A 15,309-nucleotide genomic window follows, 5' to 3' on the forward strand; every position below is an offset into this window, starting at 1 on the left:
CAAAGAAATTTACTAAACATAAATGTCTTGGTCACTGAAGACCTTAACTTAATTAATTGACAAATCCATTGTTTTTTCTCTAAATTAAATGAGTCCAGCTACTCTGAACCTGACTGTCAAATGTTTCTGAATACCATTAAAGATTCTGTAATAGAATCGATCCGGATTTCAAACAATTAATGGAAAACCCGTTAAGTATTGAGGAAATGGATCGAGCTATTTTAAGGATGTCCTCGGGAAAATCACCTGTCAGAGATGGATTAAGGGTTTTTTGGCAAGATGTCTGAGTTTTGTTCCACAAAGTAGAGTGAGTCTCTGCTGGGAATCTTTCCAACTCGATCAAACTCGGAATTATCAAGGTCGGAATATTCACAATCATTTTAGATTCATTGTTGATATGTTGGATTATGTACAGCGTGGTATTCGTCAAGGATGTCCAATTTTGCCTCAATTGTTTATTTTTGCTGCACATTTCCTCCCCGTTATGAAGAACCCTACAATTCAATGAATTAGTGTTTTTGACAGACAATTCAAAATAAGTATTTGGGGCTGACACAGATTGATTTTTTTTTAAAAACAGTCTAATGGTTGGAAATGCTTTTGACTCAGTTTCTTTGTTTTCAAAGGCTTCAGGTCTAAAGTTAAATATTAAAAAGGGTGAGATTGTGCCTATTCATACATGCCAACTGAACCATATTTCATCAATTAGAGTTGAAAATTAAAGTAAATATTTGGGTGTTTATTTCCAAAAATGCTCCCAGAGGAGAGGATGTTAATATGTCGAATCGGTTAACGGACATGAATAAAGCTCTTTGTCATTGGTTAACCAGGGATTTGACTTTGGAAGAAACCTGTTAACTAAAGCTGAAGGTGTTTCCAAGATTCTCTCTGCTTGTCACTCAATGTTTATTTCATCTCAGAATATTAAGAAGGATAACTCTATAATCTTTCAATTTCTCTGGAAAAATAAAACTCATGATGTTGAGAGAGCCCAATTAGTTCCGTGTTATGACAGAGGTGGTGTTAATGCTGTAGATTGTGAAGCCCTGGCTGGTACTCTCAAAATCAAATGGTTAAAGTATTTTATGTCACATACAAACCACATGTGGTTCCACGTTCCAAATACTTTATCTAGAAAACTAGAAGGAATAGAATTTCTGTTAAGTTAGGACTTTGAGATCACCAAAATACCATTAAATATAAGTACATTTCATAAATAAATACTCCAGTTTTGGAAAATGATATTCAACTATAATTTTTCACCTCATAATTCAACTCTGTGGAACAATAGAACAATTTTACCTGGTAGGAAATCTTTATTCTAACAGTACTGGTTTGATAAAAATACAAAATTTGTGAAGGATTCATTGGATGACAATGGTCTTTTTTTGAATTACTCGTCCTTTGTGGACAAATATAACAAACTGTGATTGTAAAATGTTTAATAAGGTTTGTAGTGATGTTCCACGGTCATTGATTCAGTTGATCCAAAACACACTTTTGTATTCTCAAGTCACAATTTCACTCCCAAAGCTGAAGGTTAATGAATGTGAGTCGTTAACTTAGAATTGTACAAATAAGCATATCAATGAGGGTTTGAGACAAGTAATGAACCACCACTACAAAAGAACTTCTTTCGAGAAAGGCTATGGTCCAGACAATCAGTCAACGAGAATTAAAGCTCATTCCTTATTTGTTAAACAGCCAATTTCTAAAGGAAACTCTTTTCAAAATATTAAATGATATTCATCCTGTGGGGCGACTTCTTGAAAGAAGGTTTGAATTTGATTTTGACCCTCGTGTTTTTTGTCACCATGAGGCTCAGACTATTTGTCAGTTGTTTGACTGTCGCTACTCGCAGGTATTTTGGATAGATGTCCCCCCTTTTTACATTTCACACATTCTATATTATATGGACAATCTGGACTCTTTTTTTATCTACTGTCATAAATATTATAATACTTTTGGCCAAATACCATATTTACTGCTGTAAATGGAGGGGGAATACACCTTCTTTTCCTTGTTTTATGGAAAATATAAAATGTATTACAGCTCCCTTATAACTTTGAAAGACTGGAAAACTGCACGGATCACCAGACACCAAATTTCTACACTCTGTTATTCTAATGTCTTTGCTCCCTGTCTGAAGAATTGTTCTTGTATTTAATTTCATTATACAGGTATATATGCTATTGCTGTTTTGTGTACCTCTGACGCCCCCTAGCGTTTGGTTTGTTTATAGTCTTCTACGGGAGTTTGGTTTATTTTGTATTCAATACAAAAAGAAGGAATGACTTCCTGTTACAGAGACGGACCGTGTTTTGGGATTTGGAAGGGTTTTCTGAAGTTTGAAGTGTTTCGCACTTCCAGGCCACCGTAGATCTCCCTCTGGTAGTTTTTTCTTTGAAACGTGTTTTACAGTTGGGGGGGGGATCTAATTCTCTTGGGAAGGTTGTGTTTAAATGCTATGGCGTCAATTCAGTGCCAAAAACGCAAGTGACCAATTAATGTGACCAATCAGAAAGGAGCGGGTTTAGGAGACCTTCTATGCAATGACGCCCCCAAAGTGCCAAAACTCAACATCACAGGAGTCACACATAGAGGCAGCGAGTGTGCAGAAGGCACTCCTCCGGGTTGTATGAGAGGATTTGAGTTGTTGGAGTAATATCTTGTTTGGTTGGTGGAGGGCAGCTTTACGCCATACACTGTATGGCATACAGCCTGCCGGAATCCTGGAGGAGGAAGAGGAAGAGGAAGAAGAAGAACTTCACTGATGCATCTAAAAGAGTAAATGATGGGGTCGGGGTAGCTTTCGTAGTTCCAGAGTTAGGCATTGTATCATACAAAAGAAGAAACAATAACTTGTCAGTATACACCTTGTGTGGTGTGTTGGGTGGAGGACGTCAGACCACACAAGGTGTTAATAGGGTCAGATTCCAGCCGTGCAATAACCAGTATCGGAAAATTTGCTTCAGAAACAAGACAGGATATAGTTTTAGAGAGAGCACACACAATACAAAGGGTTAAGAGGTTGGCAGTCCAGGTTCAGTTTATTTGGGTTCCAGCACACAGGACTAGAAGGAAAGGAACTAGCAGACACGTATGCAAAGAGGGCAACGCTGAAAGAGGGTCTAGGAAAGAGTGCAGGGTACAGTAAAGCTGAAATAAAGAGCATGGTAGAGATAGAAATGAAAAGGAAGTGGCAGGCAAACTGGAATAACAACAATAAAGGCAGACACTAGTTCAACATTCAAAACGAAGTGGGAGAGATGAGAGAAAGCAACAGAAAGAGCAATGAAGAAGACATCATTTCTTGAATGAGATTTGGACACACAAGATTAAATGATTCACTACATCTCATCCAAAAACACCCAACAGGGAAGTGTGTATACTGCAGAACACAGGAAACAATTCAACACATATTCACTCAACGTCAACGGTACCATCACCACAGACAAATACTCAAAGAAACACTCCACAGACAGAAAATAACACTGAACATAACAGAAATACTGAGGAGACTGAGGAGACGGTATATACAAGGACATCTTCAGAATTTTAGAAAAAACAGGGTTCGTAAACAGGATTTAGACTAAAAGCCATTCTGCTCCCATTCAGTAGGTGGCGGTAATGCACTGAACCGTGTATGCCAACCCCCATAAAACAACATATGAAGGAGGAGGAGGAGGAGGAAGGGGAGGAGGAGGAGGAGGAGGAAGGGGAGGAGGAGGAACTAAAAGTCTGCGGAACAGTTGACGCGTCGCGCGGACCCAGGGAACTGGTTTTCTTGCGACACACCACATACGTCACATCTGAGGCTGAAAATGTCGGACGGAGGTGGTTTGTACCTGGGCTCGTCCTTCATGGACCCCTTTAAAGGGCTCCTGGTGCCCTACCTCATGCCGGAGTCCTGCTACGACCAGTTCTTTCTGAACTGGAACCTTCTGGACGGTGAGCGGCTCGAGCTGGTCACTTCCGGCTCTCTAAACCTGGTCCTGGAGGTCCATGTTGACAGTCGGGGTTTCTAAACCTGGTCCTGGAGCTCCATGTTGACAGTCGGGATTCAGTTATCTTTCAGCAGCCAGCTCCTCGGACAGCTCGATAAGGAGCAGGGACCCCAGGACCAGGGTTAGAGACTCGGTCATCACGGGATTGTAACTGTGATCATTCCTTGAAACAGACTGAAGTGCATCAAACTGTAAATCGGCTTCTCCTTTGACGACATTCACTTCTCCTGATCAAACTACCTTATCAGTGAATGTTTTCAATATTACTACGTGAAATAAAGGTCTTAATGAATCAGTATGAGACCTCATAACCTGTCAGAAAAGACTTTAGTTTGACAGAAAGCTGCATGTTTTACTAGGAGGAACGAAATGTGTGCTGATCTTTGGGAACAGAGTAATCCTCTAAATACTACTACAACTTAGTGTCCCCCCTCTGTGTGAGTACAAAGAAGTCCAGGAAGCCCCTTGTTTTATTCAATATATTTTCTAGGACCAGAGAAAGTTGACATTCGTTAAAAAAAGAGTGGGATTTCAACATTATCCCATTTTAATGCAGCCTCCAATCATAAAATAGTGTGTATATCCTCTTTCGTGTTTTTTTTTTTGCCACAAGTCACTTGAATTTGTCTGTTTTGTCCAAACCTGCAGAATGATGTGAAATCTTGTAAGTAACAATATTTCTCTTCAACTTCATGTTGATTAAAGCCTGATTCTTCTTCTTTTTACTAATTCAACCCCTTACTGAGACTCTACCACTCCCATTCAATATACCACAAAGGGCAGTTTTCTGTTAAAAATACCAATTTAAGCTGTTTGGGGCCTACAGGCCTTATGTTTCACAAACATGTCAGCTTCAGCAAACAATGTGACGTTGAGTAGTTTTTCTTCACACTGGAGTTAGTTCGAATTTTCAACTTTTCTCAGTGATCATCAGTGATCATATTGTGCATGACAAAACAATGCTGCTGGTCTGTTGTCAGTTTATTTTAAAGAAGTGTTCCTCATAAACGTTTGAACAAACCTAAAGAGGAAGTGAGAAACTATACCTCTTGCCCCAGATTGTTTCACAGATGTACTATGTGTTTTAATCCTTGTCCGCTGACCAATGCCTTGCTTTTCTTCTTCTTGTTTTCCTTCTGCTGTCAGTGCCATGCCTGAAAATTGTGATCAGCAAGGCACTGGGGATCGGCATCATCCTGGGATCAGTTATGGGTAAAAGAGCTCAGCCCCTCTTCCTTTCTGTCATGTTACTCAAATCTCAAGTAGGACTTTCAGCTTTAGTCCAAATCTCATCAGTTCAGGATGGGATGGAGCCCATCATCACACCCCAGGCAGGCAAAACCCAGAAAACACACATGAACCTCTACATCTCTTTCACAGAGGCCAGTCGAACCTGATGCATGTGGGAGGGAAAAACCCCTCCTCACTGCCGACCACTCCACCGTCCATTCAAACTTCATAGAGAAAGCAACACCTTTTCAAGTGTTTAAGTTTTTCAAAGCATTAAGAGCAGTCACGTGTTTGTGTTCACGCTTTTAATTCACAACTGCAAGGAAGCACTAAATCCGTTTGTCTGCCTCTATTTCTACAACTTTATCCTTTTCTCATGATACACACTCTAAAGACAGAATCGGTTAAAATGTCCCTTCCCAGAATTTATTAAAACCCTTTTAACTAATTTTTAACCAACACAAGACTTTTGATTTCATTATATTTGTTATTGCTTGTGCTGTTCTGATTATTTCTCTACACATTTTTTGAGGTTGTTTTTAATGAGCTGAAGAAGAAAAGTCGGCTTATCAAGCACATTTTCAAACCGTAGTCTCAAAGCACTTTACGTGGTCAGACACACACTGCCAGAGAGACACGCACACGCACAAAGACATAAACACACACACACTCACAAACATAGACACACACTCGCAGGCAGGCAGACACACACTCTCACAGACCGTTTGGAGCTTCCTGAGTTTCAGTGTGGAAGGACTTTTTCCTCTGAACCACAGGGTTTCATTTTTGATCAGATTTTTACAAAGACGTCTATAAAAGTTATATTTCAAAGCACCTAATGTGGAATAAATTAATAATGACCATTTGAATTAAGTTTACTGTCAGTATTGTGTCATCTTAAAAAGTTTCCATTAACAGCCCCTTTAATTGTCATTGAACCTGCCTGTGTTGTTTCTGACTCTCAAACATTGTCTTTAAGAAATCAATGGACTTTGTGTCCTGAAGCTAAAATCATGTTGTGTGATTCTTTATCTCCGTCCTCCTGGTTCTCAGTGAAGTTGCCTCAGATCTTGAAGCTGATGGCAGCAAAGAGTTCAGAAGGCCTGAGCTTCAAATCTGTCCTGCTGGAGCTGCTGGCCATCACAGGAACCATGGCCTACAGCATCGCCAACAAGTTCCCCTTCAGGTTGGACCTCACGCTCTCAGGATATTTACACTTTACTGTACAATTCAGCCTGGCTGTCCTAGTGTGAGTGACCTGTTCTGGGTGTTGCCACAGTGCCTGGGGTGAGGCTCTGTTCCTCATGTTGCAGACTGTCACCATCGGCTTCCTCATTCAGCACTATGGAAGGAGAACAGGCCGAGGTAAGACCGCTTAAGAAACATCCCTCTAGAAGTACCTACAACCAGAGGCTTTTTTTCATTTCAGTGCTCAACAGTAACGTTTAATTCCCTCCTCCTTCACTTCAGACCAGTACTGTTCAGATTCTCTCAATAAATGAAATTGAAAGTTTTTTGTTATGCATCCACCTTCGACGCCTCGGTGAGTCTCAGTGAGCTGATCCAGCAAACAGTGCGAAGGCAGGTCCACCTGGACAGAGGACGCTCATTCCCAGGGCACACGAACGGACGGACAGGAACTTTACAACTTTCTTTTATTGTTAGTTAACTTCTTATTTAACCGTTTTCACCGTCTTCACCATTTTGTGTCAAATATGCCAGAGACACACTGGCAAATATTGGTTCGTCATCATCATACTCCACAACTTTTACCTCCGACGCATCCTGGCCCCCTCGTTGATCATTATAACTTCATGGCATTTATTCAGAAATTGTCAACACAGACGAATGAAATATTATAAAGTAATATTAATAAGTCAAGCTGGTATCCAACATAAATTCGTAGCTCCACCCTTCTGATGACACACGCTCTGCTGCATTTCTATCGGGGAGTGAATACTTTAGCACGACGCGATCAGGAACAGGCCGAGGCTACAACCACCACTGCCCAGCATCCTGGGCCCGGTTGTTCAGAGCTGGGTTATTTTAACCACTGGTTAAGCCCCAACTACCGGTTAAATCCTTAACCTGCCGTTAGCTAATCGACCATTAAATATACGTTGTTCAAAACATGGTTAGTCATCCCGTTAGCTAACGTCGCCGTCAAAGTTAACAGTGAGGTTAACAACACTGGTTAGCGTCCCTGACGCCGCTCCGCCCAAGGCTCCGCCCACTCTCAAGTCTCTGTTCTTCCACATTATGTCTCAGCATTTCCAGTTACCGAAAATCACTTTGTGGTAGACGGCAGCGTAGTGTTTTTATCTGCTCTATAAAACATGACAAATCACGCTGCTACCAGGATATTAAAGTGGAAGATGAAAACTGAGCTGGATGATCTGAGGCTTCATGTTGCCTCTTTTTTTAATTTTAATAGAGAGAATGATATAGAAAGTGGACTGAGTGGTCATAGAGAAAAAAAATAATAACCCGTGGGAACAAGATAATTAATCGTTACATAAATATACCTACAAGTACCGAATTCAGTACACATCACTAGTGGCTACCTATTAGCCATGAGCTAAATAGCCTTTAGCGGCCGCTGGTTGGTTCGGTTTGGACCAATGAATGAGCCTTGTTTCTTCTTTTCTTCCTCTCTGGTCCATGTTCGTTTTGGGTGAGCGATCACATCGAGAAGCTTTTGTAATATCACGACGGATTGGTCTTCTCCCAGAAGTGCAGTGTGAACAGTTCCTGCTGTTGAACAGACTCACAGCAGGAGGTATAAACAACATGTGGTCGCCCCCTCCTGGATGCTGGCTGCAACAGTCTGCCACTGAAGGAGTTAATGCTCCCACCAGGATCCTCCTCGATGTTCTGCAGCCAGTGCTACTGGCCGCCGCCGCCATGACGAATAGGCGCTGACTTCTGGTAGTGGCAAAAAGCCACTAATCAGCACATTCATTTATTATAGGCGTAGTTCCACCGCACTTTCTGTGTCGGAGCGTCGAGGGGCGGGGTGGGTTTTGCTTGGTCCGACTGAAAAGTTGTGGATGGTACGGACAGAACCCGCGACCATCGGGTAAGATTTTCCACTACCCCTTCGTTGAGGAACCAAGCAGCGAGGAACGGGTCTGTGAGGAGGAGCTACAACGCAGCCGTCTGCTGATTGGTAGTGAGGATCATCACTCTCCACTTTCCAGCAATATTTAATTATTTCATCGGCCGTAAACCTCCGTTGTTGTTTACATACCCCGCTTTGTGCTCACTGGTTGTTTGGTTAACTGGGTTTATTGAAAAGTCGGCGTGAAACAACATGGCGGTCTTTTAACGAGACACAGACGCTCCTCTCAGGAACAGGAGGAGGAGATTCAACAGGAGCTGGACGCTGCTGTTCACAATGAGAAAGTTTAACCTGAGTCACAGAACAACTTGGACGGCCGCCGGCCGCTTCCGTGTTCTTCACTGGATTAGTCTCCGAGTCATTCACAACCCCGCCTACATTGTTACCGTACTTCCTGTGTTGGACCACACAACAGCGTTGGGCCTGGGTGTGCTTTGCCGTACCGTAACCTCCCGCTCTGCCCCGCTCTGCCCCGCTCTGCCCCGCTCTGCCACACTCTGCCACGCTCTGCCCCGCTCTGCCCCGCTCTGCCCCGCTCTGCCCCGCTCTGCCACGCTCTGCCACGCTCTGCCACGTACATGTGGAACGGCGGCTAATGAGAGAAAGTTCAGCTGGACTGCATCCTTACAACCCATCATGTTCTTTACACTCTGTTAATTAATCAAAAATCTCTCATAAAAGCTGCTGTGTTTTTGTTTTTTTTAATTTACATAATCTGTTTAGTTATTTATATAAAATATTACATAAAAATATTCATTAAACTTTAGTATTAAAAATATGCATCCATCGACTATATGCTTTATATATATATAATATGTACACAGCTCTCTTCAGATCACCCCACAGATGTTCGACCGGATTCAGGTCTGGACTCAATCTTATCCTGGTGAAGCCATTCTTTTGCTGATCTGGCTGTGTGCTTTGGGTCATTGTCATGCTGAAAGATGAAGTTGCTCTTCATCTTCGGCTTTCTACCAGAAGCCCAAAGGTTTTGTGCCAACACTGACTGGTATTTGGAGCTGGTCATAATTCCCTCCACCCTGACGAAGGCCCCAGTTCCAACTGAAAAAAACCAGCCCCAACGCATGATGCTGCCACCACCATGCTTCACTGTAGGTATGGTGTTCTTTTGGTAATGAACAGTGTTGTTTTTGCGCCAAACATATCTTTTGGAATTGTGGCCAAAAAGTTCAGCCTTGGTTTCATCGGACCATAACACATTTTCCCACATGCGTTTGGGAGACTTCAAATGCCTTTTTGCAAAATTAAGCCGGGCTTGGATGTTTTTCTTTGTAAGATGAGACTTCCGTCTTGCCACCCTACCCCATAGCCCAGACATATGAAGAAGACGGGAGATTGTTGTCACATGTACTACACAGCCAGAAAATCCTGCAGCTCCTTCAGTGTTGCTGTTTAGCCTCCCTGACCAGCCACATCCCTAGTCATCAGAGGGTGTGTGCAACCTCATTATCTCAGTTTGTTTTTACTTCACCTCATTGTACAGGTTATAGGTCACACTTAAGGTGGAAAAAGTTGTCAAATTATTCATTTTTTACATCACAAAAACCTGGCATTTGAACAGGGGTGTGAAGACTATTTATGTCCACTGTATGTATTCATGTAACAATTAAAAAATAAACCCGTGTGTACATATTAATCATGCACATAATTCACCTGAATCAGTTTAGATTAGACGCCATCAGTCTCATAAATATGTTACATTTGTTGTGCATATTTACAATAAACCAATTCTGTTCATCAGGTTTGCTTTACACTGGCCACTGTTTTGCACTTCAGTGAACACATACTTTTGAAATGTTTTGATATGCCTATGTAGCCTAATCACTTAAAATGATCAAAATTCAAATTTGTTACACAATGTTATTATTTTTTGTGGAATACATTGTGAGGCACTACAGAATATGTACCTAAGTTAGTATTGATACTGGTATTTTGCTATGGGGGTGGCAGCCACCCACAGTTTCACATCACAAACGGGCTTCACAGAAACGTGATAAACAGATTGCGTGAAATGAACCTTTGAAAAGCGATTTGCACAGCCAACAGCACAGCCTGACTTCACCACCTTGTCATGCTCCTTGATGTTGTTTTGCCGCCGCCGGAAGTCAGAGGTCATTGACCGTCTCAAACAGGCCAATGCGCGGCCAAGAGTTCTACAGGTCTATGGTTTAGACTGGGAGTATCACCACCTGGATGTGCAGCAGCACCCAGAAGGACTACTTGCCTTGTTTATATACTTTTCCGCTATTTGACACTTTGTTTCATATTTTGACCTTACTTATTTTCTATATATTCATTATTCATATATATATATATATATATATATATATATATATATATATATTTATCTCTTGTGTGCTTTAATTTTCATTATTAACATCATTGTTGTGGTTTAAGTTTTTATCCTTCTCTTATTAGATTTGTTGTTTTGGTGTGGAACAAGTACTAAAAACATTTCATGGCACATTATACTGTGTCTGTTTGTTTGTGACAAATAAAGGACTTGACACAGACAGACACCCCTGTTTCATATTGAATTGATGGATTCTAATCTTTCCTGCCAACTTTAGGACTGTACACTTTATCTTTTGTTCCGTTTTGTATTATAGGATTATCACCAATAATCAGAAATGTCTCTGACGTGTGAAGGCTTGAAAACAACGGCCGGAATTCCTCCGTTCTGTATTTCAGAGCTTTTAAAGTCCTGGGATTGAACCTGTTACAGCTTTTTAGTGTAGATTAGATATTGTTCTCAATAAATTTGTTGAGCTTTATTTTACACATTAAGATTAAAGAAGTATGTGTCATTGATCATGTTGTGTATGTATTAGTTCACTGTGCAAGAAATGAACCACCAGAGTTAGGCCTCCTTTACATGACCACGAAAATGAGTGTAACCGCAAAACTTTCTTCACTTTTCAGGGGGGGGGGGGGGGGGTCACTCTGATCCACTGCAACCCTCTCTTTTTTAATAGCAGCTCCCAGGGTGGAACTTTTCTTTCACACTCTCCCCTGCAGAGAGCCGAAGGCTACGGCACCGTTACTGCACATGCACATCACTGCTGTGGTAAATAGTTCTTCTGCTCATGCGGGAGTAACAAACATGGCGGCCTTCGTAGTGGCGTGTGTCCACCATAGCCGCTGTTCCACCGCAGTACGTTGCTGACCGGGGCAGAGCGGGAGGTTACGGTACGGCAAAGCACACCCAGGACCAACTCTGTCACGCGGTCCCACCACAGGAAGTACGTTAAAAATGTGGACGGGGCTGTGAACGACTCAGAGACACGTCCAGCAAAGAACACGGAAGCGGCTGTCCAAGTTGTTCTGTGACTCAGGTTAAACTTTCTCATTGTGAACAGCAGAGTCCAGTTCCTGTTGAATCTCCTCCTCCTGTTCCTGAGAGGAACGTCTGTATCTCGTTAAAAGATGCCATGTCGTGTCGCGCGCCGACGTTTCAATAAACCCAGTTAACCAAACCACCAGTGAGCACAAAGCGGGGTATGTAAACAATAATTGAGGTTTATGGCCGATTAAATAATTAAATGTTGCGGCAAGTCAAGAGTGACAATCGTCCCCACCAATCAGCAGACGGCTGTGTTGTAGCTCCTCCTCACAGACCCGTTCCTCGCTGCTCGGTACTTCAACAGAGGGGTAGCAGGAAATCGTACCATCTTTCCGTACCATCCATAACTTTTTCAGTCGGACCGCACGAAAACCCGTCCCGCCCCGCTCTAATAGCAATTTGTCCTCTGTCCATATGAAAGTCAGGTACTCTTGATTTTGTTAACGTTTATAGCATTTTGTTCTCTGCTCACATTCATGTGTAGTTTCATTACAACAACAAGCAACAGCACCCTCCCTTGGCTCGGCCTACTAACTACATTGTTGTTGGTGTGTGCTGCTGTCGTGTACACCCAAAACTTTTTTAACGGACAAGGTGTTGTCACTTAAAATGTTGGCGTGTAAACGGGGCCTTGATGTGTTATTAGTCCTCTCAGACCTTTGTCTCCTCTCCCAGGTCTCCTGTTTCTGGTCGTATATTTTTTCCTGCTGGTCCTCCTGCTGTCTCCAGTCACGCCCATGTCGGTGGTCACATACATGCAGGCTTCTAACATGCCGGCCATCATCGTGGGCAGGGTAGGAAAATATCCTCACTCATGTATGAAATAAGTAAGATGTGGCGGGACAAACGTATAAAAGAAATGTTTGTTCTGTCTTCATTTCCTGTTTTTTGACTGACAGCAGAGTCACTCTGTAGTGGTCAGAGGAGGAGAGTGTGGGTTGTAGAGTCTTCTCACTAGTCTGCAGCTCCACCTGCGCACATCCTCATGAACCGTGGTGTGTGTGTGTGTGTGTGTGTGTGTGTGTGTGTGTGTGTGTGTGTGTGTGTGTGTGTGTGTGTGTGTGTGTGTGTGTGTGTGTGTGTGTGTGTGTGTGTGTGTGTGTGTGTGTGTGTGTACATACAGTATCTCACAGAAATGTAAGTACACCCCTCACATTTCTGCAAATATTTAATTATATGTCTTCATATGAAAACACTGAAGAGATGTTGGGAAAATTTACTGTCCCTTCAAAATAACTGAAACACTGCCATTAACATCTAAACTGCTGGTAACAAAGGTGAGAACACTCCGAATTGAAAATGTGTGCCGGGGCTGAGTGTAGCAGGTGGTTGATGGCGCCGTCTGTGCTCCTGCTTGGCGTGAACACCAAGAGTGAGGGGTCCAGGGTGGCAGGTGGGGAGGAGATGATGAACCTTTTGATTCGTCTTTCAGAACATTTCATCACCACTGAAGCTGAGGCTTTCTTGGAGACAGGAGCAATGAGACTGTTTAAATCACCTGAGAATGATGCACTGGTATAGCGAGAGGTTGAATATTTCTGGGAACACCAGTGCAAACTGGCCGGCCAGGTCCTGCAACTCGGAGAGCTCTATAACTGTAGAAGCTGTACAACTGTAAATCAGGTTCTATTGACAAATCTGAAGAAGATGTGTTTGACAGATCTGTGACAGTCCTTGTCTGTCCCTCAGTTGATCCAGGCAGCCACTAATTTCCACAACGGGCACACGGGCCAACTTTCTGCCATCTCTGTCTTCCTGCTGTTTGCCGGCTCGCTCGCCCGCATCTTCACCTCATTGCAGGTAAGAAAACAGAAACTAATTACAGTGTGTGACCCTCTGCAGTTCCTGATTTGGCCACTAGGAGACGCACTGTCTCAGTGAGAGTAGAGGAAAAGAAACAACACATCACTGAGACCCAGAACACAAAACGGTTTCCAAGTGTGCTCATTACGAGGCGTCGCTTACACATAGCTGTAGTTTGGGATTTTATGCTCTGGTTACACACACACACACACACACACACACACACACACACACACACACACACACACACACACACACACACACACAGGTAGAAGTCACTTAAATGTTGAAGTATGAGGCAGATACATGTATTATTTTTACATCAATGAGTGTGGAGTAAATGTTTAAATGTTTTGGTCTGATGTTTCGCCGCCTCAAACAGTTTCACTTGCTCTTCATTTCATTTTAGAATATTTTCAGACTTTTCCGGCTTGTGCAAAATAAATAAATGTATATAGCTATTTTTTTTATTTTTAAATAGTAATAATGTTTTGAAGTCCTTAACCGAGTGGGGAAAGATGAATAATGAACAATGTGCATTCAGGATTAAATATGTATGTAGGTATATAAAGTTTCTTATCTGATAACACAGACCCTGAAGTGAACTGCAGAAGGCAGAAATGAGATGTTTGATTGTTGAAAGCGAGCTGATTTATTCGTGAACTCTCATTAGAATCAGAGCTGCACTGAGGGTGTGGAAACTGTCTGAGAAGGACAAGATTTAATGTGAAGAGGAAGACAGTGGCAGAATGGACTTGTGCTCACACTCAGGGGGGTTGTGAGTGATATTACTGCCTCCTGTGATGGACGCCTCACCAGTCCAGACATACTGCATGCTCGCCTGGCCAGGTGTCTGAACTGAAAGAATTTGTAACGTCTCATGTGCATGAAAGCAGAGTACCTGTAAGGAGCACATGTAGGTTTGACCTTGCTGTGAGGACACTGTAACTTGAGTGAAAAAATCCACCTCCTTTCTTTATCACCACATTGTTTGTGTGTTTTGTAGGAAACTGGAGACACACTGATGGCTCTCACCTACGTCATATCTTCGAGCTGTAACGGCGTCATCGCCCTGCAGGTTCTGTATTACTGGAACAGCACTCCAGACGGCAAGAAGAAGAAGAAGAAGAAGAAGGAGTGAGCGAGCGAGCTCACACACTTTGATTTCCAACACTGGACATGCGTCGGTAAAACCTGGAAGAAGAAGTGAAGGCAGCCAAAGAGGTGCAGAGCTGCTGGGACTTCACATGCAGCTTCCAGGTGAAGATGAGCCCTGCTGCTCCCGGTCCAAACTGCACTGTTCTTACATTCCTCCTCCTTCATGTCAGCCTGTGTCAACATGTGTTGGAACTGTTCAATTCTTTGCTTTACAGAATCCTGATTGTCTTTTATTATTATTTCACAGAAACACACACGAGTTTCTTTTTAATGAGTGTGAGTGTTGCTCTGTGGTGTTTGAGAGATCAGAGACTGAAAGTCTCACATCACTCATACCTGTGACAGAGATGTTTATCTTACTGATGAACTCGATTCAAATGTACCCAAGTGAAACCTCAAATAAATGAATGACGCATTTGAAGCAATCACACCAGTTTTCATTGAAATATAAATGTTGTGCAAGTTACTGGCAGTTTGTACTTGTTTAGTTATTCCGTATAAAAGCAGGGGAGGTTTCTAAAAGAAAATGTTCCTGATGAATCACTTTCATTTCCCTAAAGAAGTGCGTCTGGATTTAATGTGTGAATGTTCTCCACCTTGTTTCCTGAATCTACTCACACACTTTA

At 42.4% G+C, this 15,309-nt stretch overlaps 1 protein-coding gene across 1 annotated transcript; it reads left to right on the forward strand.

Annotated features, from left to right (window-relative positions):
- Positions 1–3,717: 3,717 nt before the first annotated feature.
- On the forward strand, positions 3,718–15,267 carry mpdu1b (mannose-P-dolichol utilization defect 1b). Its single transcript, XM_080486603.1, has 7 exons — positions 3,718–3,951; positions 5,154–5,219; positions 6,291–6,423; positions 6,517–6,602; positions 12,398–12,516; positions 13,412–13,522; positions 14,532–15,267. The coding sequence occupies exons 1-7, from the start codon at positions 3,825–3,827 to the stop codon at positions 14,664–14,666; spliced, it is 777 nt and encodes a 258-aa protein (XP_080342729.1). The 5' UTR covers positions 3,718–3,824; the 3' UTR covers positions 14,667–15,267.
- The last annotated feature ends 42 nt before the right edge of the window (positions 15,268–15,309 follow it).

Source organism: Lipophrys pholis (genome assembly GCF_963383615.2).
Source record: "Lipophrys pholis genome assembly, chromosome: 18".
NCBI classification, from domain to species: domain Eukaryota; kingdom Metazoa; phylum Chordata; class Actinopteri; order Blenniiformes; family Blenniidae; genus Lipophrys; species Lipophrys pholis.

Bases quoted from the DNA above. Each gene is read 5' to 3' on its own strand.
- mpdu1b (XM_080486603.1), top strand. From the start codon at position 3,825: ATGTCGGACGGAGGTGGTTTGTACCTGGGCTCGTCCTTCATGGACCCC. The intron at 5,220-6,290 runs GTAAAAGAGCTC...CCTGGTTCTCAG, and splicing joins CATCCTGGGATCAGTTATGG to TGAAGTTGCCTCAGATCTTG. The intron at 12,517-13,411 runs GTAGGAAAATAT...TCTGTCCCTCAG, and splicing joins CGGCCATCATCGTGGGCAGG to TTGATCCAGGCAGCCACTAA.